The sequence below is a fragment of the Apteryx mantelli genome, chromosome 9, assembly GCF_036417845.1.
Source record: "Apteryx mantelli isolate bAptMan1 chromosome 9, bAptMan1.hap1, whole genome shotgun sequence".
Lineage (NCBI taxonomy): Eukaryota > Metazoa > Chordata > Aves > Apterygiformes > Apterygidae > Apteryx > Apteryx mantelli.
In genome coordinates this window covers 25,777,596-25,800,558 of record NC_089986.1, presented here as the reverse complement: position 1 = coordinate 25,800,558, position 22,963 = coordinate 25,777,596, and the positions used below count along the sequence as shown (strand labels likewise).

At 41.8% G+C, this 22,963-nt stretch overlaps 1 protein-coding gene across 1 annotated transcript in view; it reads right to left on the bottom strand.

Moving 5' to 3' along the window:
• Window positions 1-22,963, bottom strand: part of LOC106496177 (glypican-5-like) — a 408,273-nt gene that overhangs the window by 317,774 nt on the left and 67,536 nt on the right. The window contains exon 3 of the mRNA XM_067301964.1: window positions 3,146-3,840. Within this exon, the coding sequence (XP_067158065.1) occupies window positions 3,146-3,840 (695 nt within the window). The remainder of the gene's footprint in view (window positions 1-3,145; window positions 3,841-22,963) is intronic.

Here is a 22,963-nt window from a genome sequence, read left to right as displayed (position 1 = left end):
GCGAGCTGGATGCAAGCCAGCACCACTGAACAAATGGTACTGCACGTGCTGGAGGAATCCGAGGAGAGATTACTAATATCTTCAAGGTGACCTTTCACACATGCTGTCCTGGCAAATCAGGCAATTCTCTTGGCTGTAATGGAAGAGATCACCAGAGGCCAGTCTCTTACAGTTATGCACTCTTCATACAAATAGGATTGGGTGGGTTTTTTTAGCTTTATAGTAATTGAATGCACTTCATTTGAGCAAAGCACATGGAGCATGTTACAGGTTTATTTCACCCCTTCCCATTTTAAAGAAAACAATGCAACTTTCCATAATTCCTTAGGCAGGCAGCAAGCTAAAAAAGAACTCTAATTTTTAGCCATATTGCTTATTAAAAAATATAAAATGTTTCCTAAAAGGGCAGGTGCATTAATTAAGGCTGCCTCAGAATAAATGAAAATTACTAGGAGCACTCTGCTTTCCTGAATGAGTTTTCTATAGATTATTTATAATTGAATGAAACCAGTTACAGCATTTGTAACAGAAACCGTACAGAAGTTATACATTTCCATTTTTCCAGAAGCCAAAGAATATACTGCATGAACAGAGAGGAGTCTCCACATTTTTGTAGGAAAGGAAAAGGGAAGTTATATCCTCTTTTTCTGAAAACAAGTTTTAGATAAGTAAAAGGAACAATAAATATACTGGGTATAAATCCTGTCAGAGCAGTGCAAAGGGGTACTGGTGTAATTGAGAATCAGGCTGCCGGACTCCAAAATGCCATTTCACAGCCGGAAATCCTGAAGCTGTAGATTGAACTCTTTTCCGTTTCTCCAGAGAAGGAAATACAGCTTAATTAGGCTCAATTTTCTAAATAATGGTTATCCTCTGTAACTAATCAGTAAAATTTAAATCAATATCAGACTAAATGCTTGCTCAAATAGTGGAACGTGCTCAGTCTTCAAAATATAATCTTACCCTGAAGAAATCTGAAGAAGCTAGAAGACCGAGGATAACAAACTGGCATATAGTTTCCATTTTCAAACAGAAAATATCCTTTGCTATCCTACAGGGCACTCCCTAAAAAAACACAATCTTTTTGTGCACAGAGATTTCACTAATGGAAGAAAACAAAAAGAATTTTTGGGGGGAAAAAAAGAAAGAATTAATGTAGTTTCAAACGCAGCAGTTCTTGTTGAACTCATTCTGAATGGGAAAAGGAAAGTGTTTAAACTTAATGCAAGGGAACCAGAAGAGACTCAAGTAAGATGGTTTAAACAACAATTAAAGAACATTCTCAGCCTGAGAGACATTTCAGAGGCAATTCTGCTTCCAAATCAGCTAAAAGCAAAATACTCACTGATTTCACTTGTAATTATCTGATTACGTACTGTACATAAGCAAGCTAAGTAAGCACATATTAATTATGAGGCTGACCCATGCAATGCAGAATAAGGCTTTAGCATTTTGTAACACGTTGCTTATAGTGCAGGAAATACCTGTCATTATTTTTGCTGCTAATAGTCAAGGAGCGTAAGTTTACTCCTAATTACTTCTGTGTAAACAGTATCAGGGCACTGTGATGATTTCAGAGAAATTTCTATTTATTGTCAGTCTTTGCTACTACAGAAAACTCATATATATTACAAGACAGAATATAATTTGATTTTCATTTCCCTTCTAAAGTCTCACAAAAAATAGCATCACAGGGTAAAAAGTAGAACAGATGTAAGAATATTTGTTCATCATGCATTCTAGGTAAGAGTGCTTTATGGCACACATTAGTCTAGAAAGCCCCCAAGGAGACCTCAGCAAGAGCCATTGCTCTCCGTTGTGTGTAGGCTCCGCGGCTACTGTGCAACATCCCTCCAAAATCGCAATCACGCTCTCCATGAAACTGGACAAATCTTTTCCTAATATTTCATGTGTTTCCTTGGATGTCAGATAAACTGGCAGATTCAAGAGTCATTGATAGAAAGGAATGGAGTACCTGAGGCAACATGACCTCAGATGCTAACTGCAAATACCCTGTGAAAATTCTTTCTATTGGATTACCAAACATGGGTTTTTTCCATCTTCGTATCTACTGACTGTTGGCTCTTATAAAACTGGAGAGAGCTGTGATGTTACGCATCTTTGAAGGTTACATACAGCCATTTTCTTCTGACAAAATACTTTCTTAGTTTAGGACACCTTTGATTACACCTTCTTTTTCTAGAGTCTTTCCAGTACTTTTTTCCTTACATAATACAGTGACCAGAGTTCAGCTCAGGAATTAACCTAATTCCTTCTTGTTTCCTTCTCATTTGTTCTCTGCATGAATTCCTTCACTTTCTAGGCAGCCAGAACAATCAGATTAGTCTCAACCCTGTTTGGGGCCGAACCGCTGCATTTTTTCCATTGACAGTTATGTTGAACTTCATATGCATGTAGCCAGCTGAATTAACAGTCATTTCAACAATTTCTGGTCTAATCTTCAACACCTTGAGAGAACCTGTCAGTTATGAGTTGCCATTATTTACTCTACCATCATAGTTCTGTCCTCCGAACCCTACCACTGACAAAAGATGGAACCACCTACAGTATATTTTTAACATTTGCTTATGTAAGCCCTGATAAGTAAGATTTTTCATGTTTTTCCCCCACTTTCTTTCCATTTTTGTAGCACCACTGTCCTGTATTCCCTTTCTGGTATCTCAATGGTCAGCACAAAAATAAAGTGACTCTAAAATTATGAAAAAATGAATTTCTTTGCCTCCCCCTCATGGGATGCCCTCACACATTCTAGTGCAAACACTCCCAGACCAGTGGAGCACGGCTCCTAGACTGCTACATGCAGAAGTTTTAGAGTACAAAAATATGTTGTTGGTATCAAGTATAATATATGCCAAATTTTTTTGTTTAGAAAATCCTGCAAACAAGCCAGAGCTATGTGCTTTACAAGATTGCTTCTCAAGCAGCCAACTATTTTTTCTTCAATTTCAAAGCAGATTATACTGAACCCTATCATAATTATCTGTAATACCTTCACGGACTATTAACAAAGATGTAGTCGAAGGCTAACAAGTGATGCAAAAAAACCCACCAAATTGTTCAGATGTTTATTCATCAAATAACGAAAGCCAGCAATGGGCGCACGAAATAAGGGGCGAGCACTTACCGTGGCAGAGAGCTGCGGCCCGTTCAGCTGCGCGTGCAGGATGGCTTCGTTGACCGAATTCCGGATTCCCGTCAGCGCCGTTTCCAGGTCATGCGACGTGGCCATTTCATTAGTGAGATACTCCAGCGTGGAGATATACTCCCTCCATTGCGCATCCAGCTCCGACACGCTGGCCAGGCAGCCCCTCATTACGTTCAGGCAATACCCCACGCAGGGTCTGATCAGCGTCAGGCCCTGGCAGTGCGGGCAGTACTGCATCTTCACCAGCGCTTTGCTGCACTCCTTCGTAAGAGCGGCGTGTTCAGTAGTATTTATCACCTCGATGCCCATGCTGAGGGCCTGGCTTAGCATCCTGCTGGCCCAAAGAGATTTTGATAGCTCCGTAACCATATTTTTAGAATAGCGTCCAAAAGGATTTATGTCTTGCCTTGTAAGCCGCAGACACTCTGTGTAGTCCTCTGATAAATCTGTAATTCCTGGGTTTATTAGCCGACTGTATACCAGAGGAAAGAGGCTGTCGAAGAACCGTAACACTGCGCTTTCCACGGTAGTCTCTGCACCCAGGATGTAGAGAGAGAGGTCTGTAAAAAGTTCTTTAACCGGCTCTGCTGCTTCTTTTGCCATAGGTCTGTAAGCTGTCTCAAAGAGGGAACTTGTGCGATTCTCAGCAAAGCGAAGCAAAGACTCAAAGGCCTCTGAAAAAAGGAGGGAGAGAGAGAAAGACATTAGAGATTAATAATAAGCAGCTGACATCTTAGTAATGAACAGGGACACCAACAAAGTTACGTGCAATCCGTAATCCAAATATGCTGATAGCTAATCCAGTTTTTGTCAGTAGTAGGATTGAAAAAACAGAGCTAAATATTACATGTGCATAACAAAGGCAACACATAATACAAAAGTATTTCCTTAAACAAGATTACCGACGCTAGCTAGCTAGACCCTGACCCAAACTCCAAAGTCCCTGGAAAGCCTCCCCCAGATCCCAGCGAGCGCAGGCACGGCACTTCTAGGCTTTTGTAACCCATGCTGCTTATGGGCATTTCAACTAGACACATTTCCAAAACATCCCTTTCCATCAGTAAAGGATGCCCCTTTGCAGCAGGCAGCGAGGAGTGCAGCATTTTCAGTGTCTTGTAGAAGCTCCTATATCCATCCCAGAGAAGGATCCCCAAACAGGCCAAATGCTTTACGTGACACAAGTCCTGCACTGTGAGGCAAAACAGGGAGTAATTGGTTACAAGAGGGATCGCTGAATAAAGACTCTGTAAGACACCAATCACATCACCACTGGTGCACTGGTCTGTATAAATAATGCTATAATATCCACATTTAATAAAAGGGTGCAACCTCTTATTTGGTCTTCTTGTAAAACTGCCCATAGCATTAGCCACCAAGATTCACTGAAGTCCTAAAAAAACTGAGATTACATCTTATCTCAACACGTACATCTTGTCAGCTCACAGAAATGGCAATCTTAGTTCAGTAGCTGTACTTCTCCACTATCACTGTTGAAAATGATTTAATAATTTAATAGTTTATGAAAGCTATACCTCAACAATATAATCACAGCTTAATGTTTTATTTACTTTCCTTCCCAAATGATCTACTGCTAGGAAATCTTGCAGGAAAAAAATAAGGCATTTATGTCCTTCTACAGTCTGTCTGGATATATAAAACATATACTTGTATGGATTTGGACAGCTGATGTGCAGAGCGAATACATGCTAGAATGAAGGATTAGACACAGCTGACATACAAAAAGCAGCTTCAGATAAGCCTGGACAGCAGCTCAATGAGAGCTTGAGAGAGAACTGAATACAAAATAAAGTTGAAACTTTCATGTTACAGTGCGGTGAGTGGATGACCGAGACACACTTCCTGAAAAGTTCACCTCGGAGATGAAGGAACAATGCTGCATGGATAAACTCTCAAGTCCTCTATGAATCAAAAATAAAATGAAGTTATCAATTCAGGAAAACAATCTTGCATTTACCTATGCCATTTTCAAGTAGCCTAGAAGAAATCTGAGGAGCCTCATGGTTAAGGCATTTCAAATTGCACAAAGTAAATACTATATGTCCAAAGCATTGGTTGGGGCATTAGAGTTTGTGGACAGGGACAAGAAGGAATCGATTGCCAGGATTATTTTCAATGACACAGAAGACACAGTAACGCACACCATTCCCACTGCTTTCATTGGAAGCTCTACACCAAAACATCTCTGGGACAAACCATTCTTGCGCTCCCTGGATTGGAGCAGTCCCTGCCAAGGCAGGAGACCCACCACCTCCCACGGACTGGCCAGACCATGGGTTTGTCAGTCTAATCCTACTCTGCACTCCTCTCAACATCACCATGTGATTCAGCACGGGGCAGCACAAAATTAGCTCTCGAAGATCAGCTCAGCAAAGGAGCAGCCACAATACTGTAAACTGAGATTAGCAAACTTGGCCAAAGTTTTGCAGAAAAGCCTGCTCAGTGCCTTCCTGGATTATGTCTCCCTGGGCAACTAACTTGCTTGTTTTCTCGAGCTTTACAATCCCTTCATCACAAAGGATGATTTAACTAGACAGATAATACAAGATATCTCGTTGTATATTAAATCATCAGTATTTTACACACACACACACACACACACACGCACCCCAAGCTGTTTCCTTTTATCCGAGAAGCCCCTCAGCATTCTTAATGGTATTACAGCAACTAAAACTCTGGAAGTGCTTACAAAATCCTCAAACTTAAAGAATTCAGATACACTTTAGTTTAAAAAGAAGCAAGTTCATTCTCGGGCAGACATCTGCCTTGCCAAGTTTCAGTCTGAAGCAGATTTTTACAGCTACATTAAAAATTCTGAAAAACTGGATTTATAATGGAAATACTGACAACAACCTTTATGGTAGTATAGTTAGCTGTGTGGTACCATGCTATTAAGAGTTTTATGTTTGCCAAATCACCCCTATGTATTTACTTTTAATTCTAGGGGAAATCTAACATGATTTTTATTTACCAGACTCAAAAGCAGTCTGCTCGCCCTTGCTTCCTTAGCTGGCTTTTCTAACAGATTTCAGCAGCTTCCTCTGGTGTTAGGCTGTAGATCAGCAACCATCTAGTTTTTTATTTTCAAAACTCTTCTGACTGTGAAAATCCTGGATTTGATTAAACATAATTCTGCATTATTCTGAGACAATTTTAAGAAATTAAAACCTTTTTTAACGATGTCATTCTTTTTTCATTCAATAAGAGAAATATAGTCATGGTATGTAGCTTCACTGGTCCTGCAAAAACAACCAGGACATCAAGCCTATGGCACAAAAATTATTGCTGTTAATTGCAAATGTGCTGCAAAGACTTGTCATCTGCCTCCACTGGTCAGAAAGACAAAAATACACTCGTGCTTGCAGGCACTCTACCAGCAACCTGAAAGGAGGAAACGTGTAGGTCTTTCGTCGTTGTTACAGTGTGAGATGGTTTCAGACAATCAAATTGCTGGATTGGCTGAATGTTCTTAAGCCTTTAATTAGAAATAATGAGGCTTCACGCAGTTGAATGGATTTTGTAACAGAGGACAGTTTGCGTTCTGATTGCGCAAAGGAGGCAACCTTAGCACCTTGCTTTAAAAGTGCTTAACTACCTACTTCTAACGCACCTCGTATGCCATTTGGTATGCGGTTCCTAAATCCCCGCGAAGGTTTGCCACTGACAGAAAGAGAGGGTGCTCGTTTGCGCAGTCAAATAGAGTAAGCTTCAGGCACGCTTACACACCGGCAAAAAGCTTAGGCTTGAGCCTGATCCAAAGCACACTTTGAAGAGAGAAATATTTGGTCGTCTTTCAGACTGTTGCTTCAAGCCTCCACCAGCAGCATACAACATAACGCAGTTTGCAAATGTAATATCGACTCTGAACAGAAATAGCCATAACCAAAATCCTCCAGAATTTGAGGGAGACATTGTGTATTTTTTGCCTTCTTTTAGTATTAAAATAAACAAGGAGGTGGAGAACAGGCTTTGTTTTCATGCTCAAGAGAACCTTTTTGATTTAAGTCTGCAGGAAAAGTGAAACAACAGTCAACTTAAGGGATATTTTAGTTTTGTTTTACTTATGCACTGGTACCTCCTTACTGGAAGTCAGGCAGCATCACCTTCCACGGGGAGAGCTTTGCTGGCAGCGTTCCTCGCGCGCTCACGGACGCTCGGCACCGCTGCCGAAGCTGCGCCCGCGCCGGCAGACACAGCTGATCAAACACAGCTCACCTCTGCAAACTTCACACCTGAGCTACTGGGGTGTTAAAGCTAGCTCCTGGAGCTGAGCCCAGCAAGGACCAGGCACCACGTGCTGGCGTTGCTGCCGGGCCGGGCGGCCGGCTGCTCCGTGCACTGGGACACCAGCCTGGCTCCCAGCACCAACAGGCGCCGAAACCGTTACGTCTGGGGCACAACGCGCACACACACGGGAAAACACCGCTTTGGGCACATAGCATCCGTGCTTGTTCATGGGCGTGGGACCGCTCGGCTTTGAGCGACAGCTTCCTCCCGACAGGAACACATCCATCCTGGCGCAGAGGGTGTCCTACTGCTCTCACAGCAGCCGCCAGCTAGATGCCACACATCTAAGGCAATAGAAATCACATACAAGGCCTGACTTATCTCATGCTTTTGCACCAGGGTAGCACCAAATTCGGTGACAGAGCCCGTCACGCCAGAAGAGGCTGCAGAATTCGGCGTTTCTGCTCAAGAAACCTGCTCCCGGACAGGAAGAGGGAGACACGGACTCAGGAGCACTGCCAAGAGGGCAAGCGGCTTCAGACTCGGGGGACCGTGAGCCCGTCCAAATGCCACGCTCTACCCCAGTGGCAAAGGGACTTTCAGGACACTTCACTGCAGAGGTCCAACCCAGGACTGCTAGCAGGGGAAGCGCTCTCCCAAAATAAAGTCACCGCAAGGAGCAGGCGCCTCTGTGCACAGAGGGCCGTTATTGCTGCTGTGCAGCACGGCCTGCTCTGCTTGAACCACGAAGACCAACGTCCCCAAAATCATGATACTGAGCGCAGCCCCTGCCCCTCGGATGGAAGGGGAAGTTACTGTCACGTGCCGTTACACTGCTGCATGCAACCCGAAGCTGGCACCCGGCCCGCGGACCCGGGGCGGTACGACCACCCTGCCAATGCAACGGCTCTCCACTACATTAGTAATTCCTTGCGCTTGAGAAAAAGAAACGCTCCTCCTAAAAACAAAAAGAGCCATGATATTAGGAACTTTACTGAAAAGATTTAACAATCTTCAATAAACCAAAAGCAGAAGCAAACACTGAATCTATCTATACAGAAAAAACATCTGTGTACATTTTAGATTTAAGTGTAATCATGAAAGAAGAATGACAAATTTAAGTAGCTCCATTATTTGTTTGGTCTCTTAGGACCACACTAATATTTGGCTCCTTTCCCTTCGACATCTTGCATTTATTACAAAGTTACAAGATGACAGAAAGCTACAGTTTGTTGAACAATAGCTTCCTTTTAATGCTTTCAAGTCCTTTAGACCTTCTGCATTTTTATGGTTTGCTAAAATAGAGTACAACATACTAATATTTTGCAGCAGTAGGACTTAACTACATATTAATTGCAATTTGATGCACAAAGAACTATGTACAGAGCAGAAATTCACACCCGTATACACATCTACACAACAGAGAAATTATAAAAACCTCAGAATTATGGTTTTTTGGATATGCCATAAACTCTGCAAATGTTTACAAAAATAAGAACAACAAAGAGTGCTCAAAGGGTAAACAATAACATGAGCAGGTCTTTTTTTTCCCCAGATCTTTGTAAGATTACTTTGAAAAACAATATAAGCGTAAAACAAATTGTTATGTTTGCAAAGATGAAATCTGAAATCCATTAATGCATTATTTTTGAAAATATGTTCTTACAACTTGCAGCTTCATTTCTATTTTGTGATATTTGCTAGCAGCAAAGAATGTCAAAGAACAGAGGTTTCCTTCTGATCTATCCTGAACCATTATGCTGAATGAAGGGTCAAATCCCTGCTAATAATCTACTTTCGTGTGTTTTTATTTTTAGAATGGCCAGCTTACTATATATAAATACAGCTGCTCTTCATGAAGCTGATGAGAAATAATTAACATTATAATAACATAATTATATCAGCAGTCTCATGGAAATAAAACATCCATCATGCAGGAAACTGAAATGCCAAGCTTGCTGCTAAACATTTTGGCCAGAGAAAAACATGAAGACTCCCAGTCCCTGGTCCCCTGGAAATACCACCCCTTGCCTTCTGCTCCCCTCCCGCGGCTGGTCTGAATTTGCTAACAGCTCGCCTTGACAGCCAGGGAAGCGCGAGACGCCTTTGGACAGATTTTCAGATGCAGCGTGGATAGGTGCTACCCTGCTGAAACCAACAGCAGCCTGCTGATTCAGGCAAAAAGAAGCATTTCCTCTGGTCACACAGTGTTTAACAACAAAATTGCATTATCTTTGTAAAGTTTTGCATTTTCTAGGGATAACAGCATAGATATTATTCTCATCTAAAACAGTAACTTGTCTAGAAATAAGTTGTTTTGTGTATTAGATGTAAATATTCTCACAAACCAGAATACTCCTTTATAAAATGTTAATAGCTGCCCTGATTATCTAATCTACTACAAGAGCTTCATGCCATTAAAGCTCTTAAAGTTTAAAAAAAAAAAAAAAAAGCCCTATTAGAAGTTCAACACAATTAAAGCAAAAGTTACAGAGTGAAGAAATCAGTCTTGGGAGTTCAAGAAACACTACAGTTAACAGGTTTTTGTAAATTAGTATGTGGATAGAAGAATAATCAACTTGGCTACCTATCCATGTACAAACAGAGAGCAGTGCTCTGATTCTTTTCCCACATACAGATTTTCAGCAGGTTATTTATTTTTTACATTTACTTGCTGTGGCATATAAAGGAAACTATGAAGGAAACCACACTACCCTTTTCCATCAAATGACTAAACACCACCACCTTAGGAAAGAGCCTTCAGAATTACCAAAAAACTCTATAAATTAAACAGTTATCATCATCATTCCCATTTTCCTATCTTATTCTATGCCATTTACCTGGGCTATGTTACTGATTCTCTTGTGCAGCGTTCTTGGCTATGCTTTTACTGTACCAGGAGGACCTAGGTACTTCACAGAAGTAAAGCTAAAATCAAGATGTACTGTCAAGACTACAGGAAAGACCCACTGTGTATGTGTAGGGATTAACTACATCAAGATAGTGTCTTCTCAAGTAGCAGCACATCCAGAGAAAACCAGTGACTGACAAGCACACATAAAATACGCACACTGTCCACTCAGTCACTACAACCTAATTGAGCTCTTCAGCATACAGATCGGACAGAAAAGAAACAGCTTTCCGTTACCACGTTTAGGGGTGAGATCTCCCCATGACCGTGTCTGTGCTGATTATATCTGATAAATATCCCGTCATGAACCTCTTGATAGAAACTTCTGCCTAAGTTGACAAGTCTGCAGTCCCTTCTAACAGCTATGAGTTAGTTAACTGTGATTAGTTTAAAAAAAAAAAAAAAAAGTGTAATTCCAAGTGTAATTTAAAGCTGTTTTTAACTTATGAAAAGATGCAACAGCTTTAAAAAATTCTAGCAACAAGACTTCCAGAGCAAAAGGGCTCTTGGTCCTCCCTGAGCACGGTCTCCTGCACGGGCGCTCGCCCAGCAGCGTGCCACGTGTAACGGTCTGAGCGCGAGGCGGCCTGGTGCAGTACGCCTTTCAGAGCACAAGATCCACTATTACAGTGCTGTACTGATGGCAAAGCTCAGATGCTTCAAGCAAAATTAGTTTCCAAATGGACTGCTGGGAGACTGACTTCCAAGAATAGCAATAGGAACCAACACCATTAATCACCATCCGAAAACTTCAGTCTAGGCGTGAAAATTAGTCTATTTGTCATCTCCATATTCACAAACCTATTCTGTGCGGCCTTGGCACAGCAGCGCAATCGTAAAGGAAGCAACCGTCTCCTCAGCCTTCCGCCCCCACCAAACCAACCTGCGCCCTCTTCAAAATCAAGCAGTCCTACAGGGCTTTCTTCCCCGCTCCCCTCAACCGGAACAGCTTCGCTATGCAATCTTGTACTGGGGGATGGGGACAAAGGATGCCCCTCATTATGGTGAGAACGAGGAAAACTGAAACCACCAGTTTTGGATTATTTGGCCAGTATTTGGTCCTGGGAGCATCAGTAATAGAAGTGATATCACCAAGTTCAAAATGGGCTCATTGCTTCACAGGCTGGTGATGCAAATGGAAAAAATCTTCTAGGAACAAGCCTGGGACATATCTTAACAACAACAAAACGGTCCAGTGATAAATAGTCACGTCCTGATCTGGTGTAGTCATTTTGCCATGAAATCAAATAACGATTTCTGCAGTCTGTGGGCTGGGGAATATATCCAAACCACTGGAAATGGTAACCACAGTACGCACATTTGTCAGACTTAGCAGCCTTCTTGGTTTCATCATTAACAAAACAACGTGTCACAAAGTTGCAACTAGCTGCAAAACTATATGTCAAAGAGACCAGAGAAAGCTCTGTATGTGTGCTGCGCTAAAGCATATCTGCCAGTCTCTTTATGTCTTGATAGCCTTTTTAAAGAAAATACTGTATGGAAGAGTTTATAGAAAAAACTCCTCTAAGTTGTTATGCATTGTAATGTTAGCTACAGTTTGCTAAGTTCATTTTGAACTGCTCACCATTTATTTCATCTTCAAACATTTTGTGAATACAGCAACCAAGATGGTAATTAAATTTAGCTGTTTATTATTTCTGTATACTGCATTTCAATGTAATTGTATATTATTTTTATATACTGCAATTACAGAGTGCAATTACTTATTCTTTTTAAAGTGAGTAGTTTAGAGTAAAACTAGATCAGTTGGCCAGCTGAAAGCTGGAGTCCAGATGTGGTATTAACCTTTTATGACACCAGTGTGCTTCCGCTGCCAGATAAATAAAGCAAATAGTTCTTTGGGAATATTTTGCAGTAGAAGGCTGACTGACTTCTAGTATCAGAGTGGTAAGATGATATAGATGAACAGTAAAAGCCCTGAAGACTACAGCTAAACTTTTTAGAAAACCAGAGCTATCAATATTATTTTCCTTCCATCAAAACAGAATTCCAAGACCATCCATATGATTCATATCTGCCCATTTTAAATCTGTTGGCTATTACTTAGTAATACCAACCCGTGGTTTTAACAGCAGTTGGGCCAAACTGAAATAAGAACTACAGCTGGGCCTCAACAGTATTTTCTATGCCTTTAATTCACTTTCCAAAAATACTTACTTTAGAAAAATAATTATGTACCTTGAGAGAACTTTTTTGAGTTCCTCCCCTTTTGTCTGTATTGACATAAGTATTTTTGTTCTTCACTCAGCCACCTTCAAGGTTCTTAAGAGGTCTGGTAGCCATCTGAGATGGGGAGCAGAAACGATGTTATCTGAGGTATTTGATCAATCACTCAACCTGGACAGGGATGACTGGAAGCCACAGCTAGAGCAGGCAAGTTGTGAATGATTCTTGTACTCAATTACAGCGCTAAACACTTGAAAAATAACTTTGAGTGACAGCTCTGTAACCATCAACAGCTGTTTCAAGATAAATCCCTAGAACCTGTCTAAATTCCTCAAATTAACAGTTTGATCTAAATATTCTGCTGAACACAGCTTTGGCCACGGAACAAAAAAGCTTCTTTTATTTTCCAGGCCAAAACTCTGAGCACAGATGTATAGTGGACTGAAGAAAAAGTGTCAGCATTTCTCCTTAAAAAATAAAATAGCTTTCCAGTAAAAATAAACAGCTTAGAGAATGTTTTCTTAAAAATCAACCCTGGATCATCACTTTATGGGATGAGCCAAACCCCCAGTGTCTTTTCAAATAAGGTTCTTGCTATGTTTTCTTTGACACATTGGAGTAATATTGTAAAAAACGTAGTCAGCTTCAAAAGACAAGCAGGCTGGCCCAGCGATCCAAGGTTTGCATGGAGTTAGAAAGAAGTTATACAGGGCCCTAAAAAAGTGGTTTGCCCTCAGTTTGATTTCTTCAGAATAGATCCTTGGTATGTACAGCTGAGAAGGAGCCAAACTGCCAGTGCCTAAGTCTTCAACTGCTTTTATCTCGCTTTTCAACACGCAAGAGTTTGGTTATTAAACTGTAACTATACACTTTTCAGAATTTATACAGTTGCTACCAAAATACGCCGTAGAAGATGGGACTCTAGGTATCTTTGTCTGGAAAGAAAAAAGGGCATGCACAGGGGGAGAGTTGGTAAGTGAAGATGATACCCTTATTGCAATCTTTAGGATTAAGTCTCTCGGGTAATTTCTTCCCACAGGCTGTTGGAAATGTTAACACAGTGTAACTTTTTATTTGGATTTCTGAAACAAGCTGCTTTTATTACAAGTAGTTTTGGAGTGGGATATTTTGTGCTTATAGTGTAGTTCACAGAACTAAAACAGCCTTGTAGAAGGCTGCACGTTCACACCTGCAGTCTGAGCAACTCGCACACCCGAGGCAGCGTGGTCATTTATTGCAGCACTCCGACACTGCCCTGCCGTGTTCAATTAAGAGTGCGAGTGCTTAGATGAGGAGCGTTCTCTCACTCCAGACCAGCACAGAGCCATCAAAACCTGGTGCATTAACTGTGGGCCCAGCAAACAACAAGGAGACCCGCTGCAAAGGGGGCCGACTGTCCCCATGTCACTGGAGACTGCACCAAGGAAAGCACGAGCAGAATCCTGGCGTTGGGCACTTAAAGGACAACATGTGTTGGTCCAACCATAGGACATGTGCGAGTGTTCAGAAACAAGCAATTCACAGTACCTGTGGACCACAGCCATACGGTGGGGACATACCTAATGCATAAGTAAAATACAGGTATGCAGAAATACTGCTGTTTGCTGATAGTGACTATTCTGAAAGCATCAGGAGAGAAATGGCCAGACATTGCCTGTGCAGCCTTCCCGCAAATGAAAACCATGGAGAAAGTAAAAGCTGTGCCAGCTACACACAGTGCCAGGTACTAACAGTGGAGGGGAACAGATACCACCGTTAGAGAGGGCATTCATGTTGGTGGTCTGTTGCTGCTCAAACGCCCTGCAGATTTGACACGTTTGGGCTTGGAGAGCAAGCCAACAGGGCTTGCCAAAAGCACAGCAGAATGCTCTCCGTTGCCTGATTTACACAGTAGCATGGATGATGATCCACAAAGCACTAAGCACTGGCTCTGTTACTCTGGATAAGAAACATAGCAAATATAAACCATATCTGTAGAATTCAGACGTGATCCACGCTTCCATCAGAGTATTCTCTTAAACTTGCCTCCGATACATTGCTGCATTACATATTTGCGTTTCCTGGCAGGGAAACGCTTCAAGGCTGCCAGTAACATAGGGGCAAAGAAGAAATCAAGGTATTCTAATTGTGTACACCACATCTCTGGTGTATTAAGGACTACTAAGAAAGGAAAGTACAAAATGTTTTAGATTTGCAATCGTTAAGAGAAACAAAAAACTCTCTTCTGAAGTCCATCAAGACAAAGCAGGAATACGACCTGCTCAGATGTAAGACTCGATTCTTCTGGGAATCTTTTCATTAACAGAAGAGCAACCAGAGAGAACTCTCTAGGGAGAACTTCCTCGACCCTCTGATTATAGAGTTCAACTGGCAGTAGGAAAACTAATACGTTTGTTTCAGAAGGTCATGAACTGTTTCATGATTTCCAGCTGAATTAGTTAGGTGGTCTGTTATGACCTGTTTCTAAAATCTAAGAGAAAAATAACCACAAGAGACAGGGTTAGCTTCACAAAGATGAAGAATTTTGTTTTCATGTTTTTTTTTTTCTTGCTTATGTACTCCAGTAGAAATAGGAGAAATACTTTGAGGCCCATTTGAGGGCTAAGGTCACAAATAGGAGATAGATAGATAGATATGATATATAACTAGGATATATATTTAATTATAATAGGATTTTAAAAATTCCAAATTTTTTTTAAATCTAGATTACATCCATATTTACCAGCAACTCTAAAATGAAGAAAACAGTCTTTATGTAGGGAACAGCAGTACTGCAACCCTGTATGCTCAACAGTGAAGACTCCAAGGCAGAACTGCCAGCTGGTGGGAGAGGGGCCCCGCATGTGCCCACACGCCACGATGCCAGCTCTCGGCTGTGAGAGGGAAGGGGTCATTACTCACCACGGCAGTTAGACACTGAATGGCAGTCTTCACAGTCGCTGTGAACTTCTAATTTGTTCAAAAGCACGGGTCACAAAAACCTTTCAGCTGTTTCTTCTGATTCTGGATTGGGTAGTATGAACTTCACCCACCCCTGTTCCTCAGGCGAGTCTACACAGGGAAGCCTTTGCAAAATAAGTTAAGGCCAACAGGATAAAATTAAAGTCCAATAACTAAGTCTTGATGCAGAGACAGTATTTCCTTACATGTAACTTTCTGTAAATGCTTTAATTCAGTGGCTTCCAAGTCTTTTGGATCTCTGGAAAACTCTTATCCACCAAAACTGATCACTTACCAGCATGTAGTATCCTCACCCAAATTTTAGCTGAAAACACTGTTTGGTATGGTGTTCCACAGACCAGCAGCAGGTCACTAAATGGATCATGTATGGTCCACAGTGAGAGCCACTGCACTTCCACACTGCACTGAAAAGTGTAGAGTCATCTGGATTAAAAGCACAGGCATTGGTCTTGGATTAAAGACATCAGCAACTAATACTTAAAAAAATACACTTATAGACATGTATCTTTTCTGCGACAGCTGTTTTGGGCTTCTTCCCTCTTGTAGCTTCTCTGCAAACATATTTGATATCAGAGTGCTATCAGGGAGTTAAAAGGACATGTCTGCTTGAAGAAGCTGACTTTATTCATCAGTTTTCTTTACAGTCAGAACAAAGCATTTCACCTGATTACTGAAGAGCAACAGTGGAAAAGACTTCTATGACTGATTTCAACAGGCACTGTATCCAAATCACTATAAATTTAGGAAAATATGCCAGGTGTTGCTTTTTAAAAACCTCACATTCTCACAAAACCTCTCTGAATGGGAAAAGTAGAGGAGGAACAGCATTTAAAGTAATCCTATAAAAATAGAACATATTTTTCTTTATGAAGAGTTTCTCCTCAATTTGTCCTCCCAAATTCCTTCCAGTAAAATGACTGGCAGGTGTTCAACACATGGGTCAGCACTGGCAGAAGTATAGATGTTGGTGATTTGATAGCTAGCCAGATGTTTGTGGGGAACAAGCTCCAGTTATTCCACAGGGAAAGTACATGGTCCATTAGCACTAATAAATCAATAAGCCTATTTTTCTCCTGAAATTCCCTCCTTAAAAAAAAAAAAAAAAAAAAAAACACAGAAGGGTTAAGTTTCAAGTTTTTCCAACACATTGATTACAGGAAGATATTGCAGGACAAAAGTCACAGCCTCACAGACCAAAACAATGAAACTGCTTCTCTTACATGCAGAAAATTGTGCAATGCTTTAACGAAACTAATCCACCATGACACCATATGCCAATGTTGCCACATATATCCAGACACCCTCTGAAATGAGTGGGGTTTCACAAAATCACAGTTTGCCTAAATGCAAGAAGTTGCATAACTGCAGCCTGTGCTTGCTTGTTCATCCCTAAGTCCCTGGTGGTGAGATCATGATTCAGTACATGATTTTTAGTTATTTATTTATACGAGTAGCAGCAGCAGCAGCAGCATTGTGCAAAGGAGGACAAGGATAGGTTTTAGAAAAAAAAAATCTGAAGAATACATAGATCTGCCTTGCTCATTTCAAGTTCCTCTATATAAAATTTGATGATTTGGATCTAAGTGAGTCGATTCAAGGACCAGCCTGAGTTGTGAGATCAGCTGAGGAGCTCCCACGAACAGTCCCGAAGTTCGCACGTCTGGGGACTGCAAGGCTGCTAAAAGCGAGCAACCGTTTCCCCTCCGTACCAGCAATGCTTGGGCTTGCTGACCTTCAAGAACTGCTACAAAAGAGTATTTATAACTTTAACTGATGGGCTGTCTCAGAGAGCTAACACTAATTTTGTTAGCAGGAGCTTCTCGAGACAGCTCAGCAGAGAGAAGCAGCAGCCCCGTGAAGTTCCCACTGCAGCGAGCTCCTCGCGTGCCTCACTCGCAGCACGCGCAGGCATGCGTTAGGCGGCGAGCCGCCCCTCTCCGCGGGCCACGCTCATTCCCAAGCGCGAAAGGTGCCGGCAGGAGCTTTTGCCCACCTTTCCGGCCCCCGTTCTCCCCGGCGCGGCAGAGGCTGCAGAGGCTGCAGAGGCTGCAGAGGCGCGGGCTGCCGGTGGCCCGCGCGGCGCCCGGAGGGGCTCGCCCAGCGCCGCCCTCCAGAGCGCGCAGCCCAGCCAGCCTCCTCCCCACAGCCACCCCGCAGCCTCCGCGGAGGCCGCGGCTCGCAGCGCCCGCGGCGTTTGGGCAGGCCGCTGCGAAGAGGAGAAGCGGCCGCGGAGCAGAGCTGCCGTCCTCCTCCCCCCCCCGAGCTCGGGGAAGGCGCTGCACAGAAGCCTTGTGCATCCTTTTCTCCTTCCTTTCAGTCTCTTCCCACAAGAAGGAGCAATCCTCTCATTTTTGACTACTGGCACTGACATTTTTAACTGGGGCCTTTATTCAGTTTGGTATTTAAGCATACGCTTCACTTGCTGAGGACCACCGATGTTCTCAATTATCTCCCTGAGTGCAGGCCCAAACAGAGACAAATACTAGATGTTTGTGGGAACACGTTATATTTTTCCTCTCCTACTTCCTCACGTTGTTGAAGTCATCACTGTATTGCTTCCTCTACTGCTTACGAGTATTTGGTATATTACGACCTCTGCTTGGTTTGTTTCAGTTAAACATGGGTCACTAGAGATGGAAAAATCAATTACAGAAATACTGTTGAGAGTTGAAATATCAAATATATCAGTCATGCTGAGGTTTTAATATGCAATTGTCAAAGCCTCTCACATGTATGTTGCTTTTATAGTTCTGTTTAAAGTTTTGTGGTCTTTTACTTCACAATATAATGAAAAACAAGAGTTGAAGATAAAGCACGTTGATAATGAAAGCAAATTAGCCATTATGTTCCAGTAGACTTCCAACATGAATTAGTGAACTGAAAGGAGACTGACTGCGCTGTCCCCTAACTAGAGGTCAGAGCTTCCTTTCCAGGTAGCTTTAGTGGGAACCAAGCAAACGAATATTCATAATTAAAGCACCAAAACTGCAATCTAAGCAAGCGGTATCTTAAGCCTTAACAAGCCCCAGTTAAGCCAGTAGAGTCTCCTAGGAAAGAGGAGTCTTGGGAATGCAAGCAGGGTTGTAAAACCACAGCATATCACCAAACTAAAAACATTCATGAACAAAGAGGTTGATAGGTTAAAAGAGGCTGATATGTAAAGCTCGAAGTACGCTACAAGATGGACCGGACACACCGCCTAAAACCATATTTGGCTTTTATCAAATGTCTGTCCTGAATGACCCCTCTAATGTTAACTAAGCACTCTTACGCGCAAAAAAGTTCAGGGAGCCTTCTAAACTGGAGAAGAACTGGACACACACTCATCTAAATTTAGCCATTCATTTTTGTCCTAACTTTGTACAATTGACATTTTTAAAAAAAATTCTTATTATATTAAAAAGACTGAACATACAGGCAGCAAACAGATGCTTAAAATTGTCATAGACTTTATGATCTTTAGTAGTCTTCCTCAAATGCTTATCTCCATTTCTGATCATATGGAATCAATAAAAATAAATCACCTTTTGTACCCTAGTCATTTAGTTACTACATTTTCATCCCAGCCAAAACCTATAAAATAAACATGAAATTAAAAAAAGGGGGGGGGGGAACACCATGTAATCTTCTGACAGCAGCAGTGCTGGGTTTGTTTCAGAAGAAACCACAGAATCCACCCCTTTTTATGATTAGGTTCATTCTCCACTTTTCTGGATCTTTAAGTTCACTTCATTATATCCCATGGTTTGAGACCTACTCTCTGAAGCCTCAGAAATGATTGCTTATTTTACCAAAGATCTTTTGGTATGAAACTTTATCTATAAAACCCTGCAATGGGATCAATCCTTTCAGCAGCACTGAAGGGAGAAAGAGGGAAAGGAGCAACCAACCAACCAACCAAGGCAATGACTGGTGGACTGAAAACACAAGGGTAACAGATAATGCATAAGAAATTCTGGGCCCCAAAGTAAAACACATTTATTGCATTTTAGACCCATTTCAAGACAGCATTTTGGCACAGACAAGGTTTATCCTATTTCTGCAATAGTTCTTAATCCACAAAATCCCTGCAGAAGTTCAGTACACACTTAAGCTTTCGCCAGAAAAGATTTGTGAAACAGGGCCTTAAACTTTACAAAGTCACTTGAATTCTAGAAGGCCGTTTGAATTCCTCTGACAAACCTCTTGCCATCTCATTCCACAAATCTCAAACTGTTGAAGTTTTCCCTTGCTCCAGTCTCTCCAGCTCCACCTTGTATAATGACACCCTTCCATAAGATTTTATTTATTCATAAAATTGTAAAAAAGCAAGACTCACATGCTGACTCAATTAATCTAGTCTGGGAAAGTTTATAAACTAGCTCTCACATATTCTGTCTTGGTCAAAAATTTTCCACTCTCAGGGAAATATCATGGCTTAAATATCTTGTAATATCATGCCCAAACACATCTTGCTGCTTATTCGCTCCGTTCCACTGGCTGCAAGGGCATTCCCCAGCCTGCCTGTGCTTCTTCACTCAGGGCTTAAACATCATCTAAGCTACAGGATGCCATGATCGCTGTATTCAAGTCTGACACATTTCCTCAGTTAATACAGGGACATCTATTTGTATTTACTCACAAATTTCCTTATACATTTCCATTCAACCCCTTTTTACTGCAAGAACTCCTACAGAGCCTACCTAGCACCACCACCTACTGCTGGCTCTGGCAGCACCATGTGCGGGAGCAGGGTCCCATGTCCACTTGCGCCTATCACCTAAAGAAGCTGTCAGAGCTTAGATGTCTTTGGGGTTGGATTATCTGTGCAGACCTGTGTCATCTTGAACAATGACTGAAAAAAGAGGATAGTTCTTACTGAACCAAGCCAGAAGAGTAAATGACTTTAAAAATCAAAACCAGGCTCTATTCCTCTCCTGTCTTTCCCCAGCGCCCCCCTCCCCGTGACTCCCGCACAAGGCCATGGAAGGGAGCTCTGCACTGAGCAGGAGCTATCTGTCCTATGCACCCCCCTTTTCATTTTCTTAACCTGAGGCCAACAGAAACACACAGGTCTCCTTATCAGACAGGTTAAGGCCAGATCCCTTGCTACATGCATCTTTTAACATAAGTGCTTAGAGAGACATAGACACAGCACTTGGAAAAACTTCCCTATCTTTCTACATCCTAATGAAGGGAAGCTCTGCAAGAACCAAGAGCTTCCCAATTCGAGATGCTGTCAAAGCAGCCCTGAAATGGAAACCCACTGATGCTGAAAGGCCTGCACTCTAATTCAGTGAGGCAGGGCTAGAGAGAATTCTCCAAAGAGTAATTTAGCAAAGACTAATAGAGCAAGCCCAGAGACACAAGCCATTAAAACAAAAGTGGCATCAGGCAAAAAAGTTTCCAAATTTACGGAGGATATGACCTTGAGGACTAGTTTTCAATCTTCTCCTGTTCAGAGGCCAGGTGGGGGATTTGATACTTGGGAAACGGCAACACGAGAAAGGAAGCAGAGCACTGAGCATGGCAAAGGAGTGCTTTATAGGAGTCATTAATCTGATTCCGAACAGCACAGAATCAATCAATATTTACAAGCCTTATGAAATTTGGGTGTCAAGTTGTCTAATATTCTTCATGTAATGCTGGTACTTACAGCAGGCTCAGAAATATTACAAATTCCTCTGCAGCATCAGCGTGTTAATTTGCCAATCCTGATTACTCTCTGTTTGGACACAGTCCTATAGGCAAGAGGACCTTCAGACTGGCCAAGACAAACATCCACCCATTTCCCTCTGGAGAAAAAGGGCCTGATGTTGTAATGGGACCTTGAGGTACGCAAAAGTGTATATTCATTGGTCCCCAAAATCTGACATTTGATTTAGCTGAAAATGACCAAAATATCCCAAAACATCAAAGGAACATTCGGAATTTATTCTGGGATCTTGAGGTTAGCTGGGATGGGACGACACGGACTTTAGTGCTGAAGGCAGCTGTCCTGCAGGAACAGCCATACAGGACAAGAGGACAGATGGACCCAGTGCTGGACCTGCCAGCAGAGCGTAGGTACCCCAGATGCTTCTCATGCAGCTCTCGGCAGCCCTGCACCAACAGCTCCAGGGTGGAGAGTAACATGCCCAGGGGACCTAACCAGTCCTCTCACCGTCTGCCTGTCTTTAATATACCACAAGAATTTCTTGTTGTTTGTTTTTGTGTCTTGGACTCTTCGCTCTTCAAATTCCACTTCAAGCCCCTCAGTTTCCTTCTCACACTGCCCGCTCTGGATTGTGCCTCTGTCTCTGGCATTCACTAGTGTTGGATTTCCAGTTTCTGACAGATATTTCATATGCTCAAATAACCTCCTGAACTTTGTGTTTAAGCATATGGATTCACTTGCCTTTCTGCCCCTTTTCTTGCATGGTGCTATTTCTACTTGCAATGACAGTGTGTGGTGTGCCTAAGTAGCTACGATGCCTAAACTAAGATTTTAATTTCTACACTTCATCACAGCCCTATATTTAAACAATATTCACATTATTCCAATAATCAAGAGGGTATCCACCCAAGTTGGTCATTATGTTCTCCATTCCCTATATAATCTAGTCTGAACTTCCACTGTAAAACTCCCCTGGGAGCACCAGACAACTTGCACATTTAAATTCAAGTCTATATAATGCAGATACAGTCTTCTGAAGCAACTAAGATAGATGAATATTAGGATCCCTGAATCGAAAACAGCAATGGCATCTAAAAAGGCTGTCACTATCACATGGATAAGCTGTGAGTTGTTTTAGCTACATATGTTTGTGCAATAAAGCAGCAGCAAAACTTTCAGAGAGTCCTAAGCCCAGAAAACTTTATGGCACTTTTAGAAATACTATTTAGTAACATTATTAGCCAAGATTTGCCATGCATATGCTAGACATTTGCATAAAAGTGACAAATACACCTACTAAAAACCTGTAATTTTTCCTGAAATGTTGGCATACATCTCGACCCATGGTATTTAAACATCTGAGACTTGTTTTCCGTTTCAACTAACTTGATAAAAAACAAAAAAAAATTACAGACAGAATCCAATTACCTTGCTACAGAAGATATCCTATTCTTTTCAGTGGGGTTGCTCAGGCAGTAAAGTTCTGCTCCAAGTAAGAGAGTACTGAAACTTGTCCCTCAATGAGATGCTTCACTGCATCATTTCAGAGCTCTCTCTCAATCAATAGACACATTATCCACAGATTGATGACAAAAGCAAATCTCCATATATCATCCCTCTCACATCTTCAGTATCCTCCACGGATTTGCCTCCTTCAGGCTCTATGAATTAACCTCCTCCACTCTTCTGGACCATTCATCATGCTCTTGCCTGTTCTAACTCCCCATCTTTTTACATTGCAAAGTATCTTTCACCTCTGTTGCAGTCACATTTTCGACAGCTTTCTTAACTGTTAATGTCTATCTCAAGACCTTTTTTCTTACAGCCATACCATATGACTTCAAGTCCTTTCCTAACT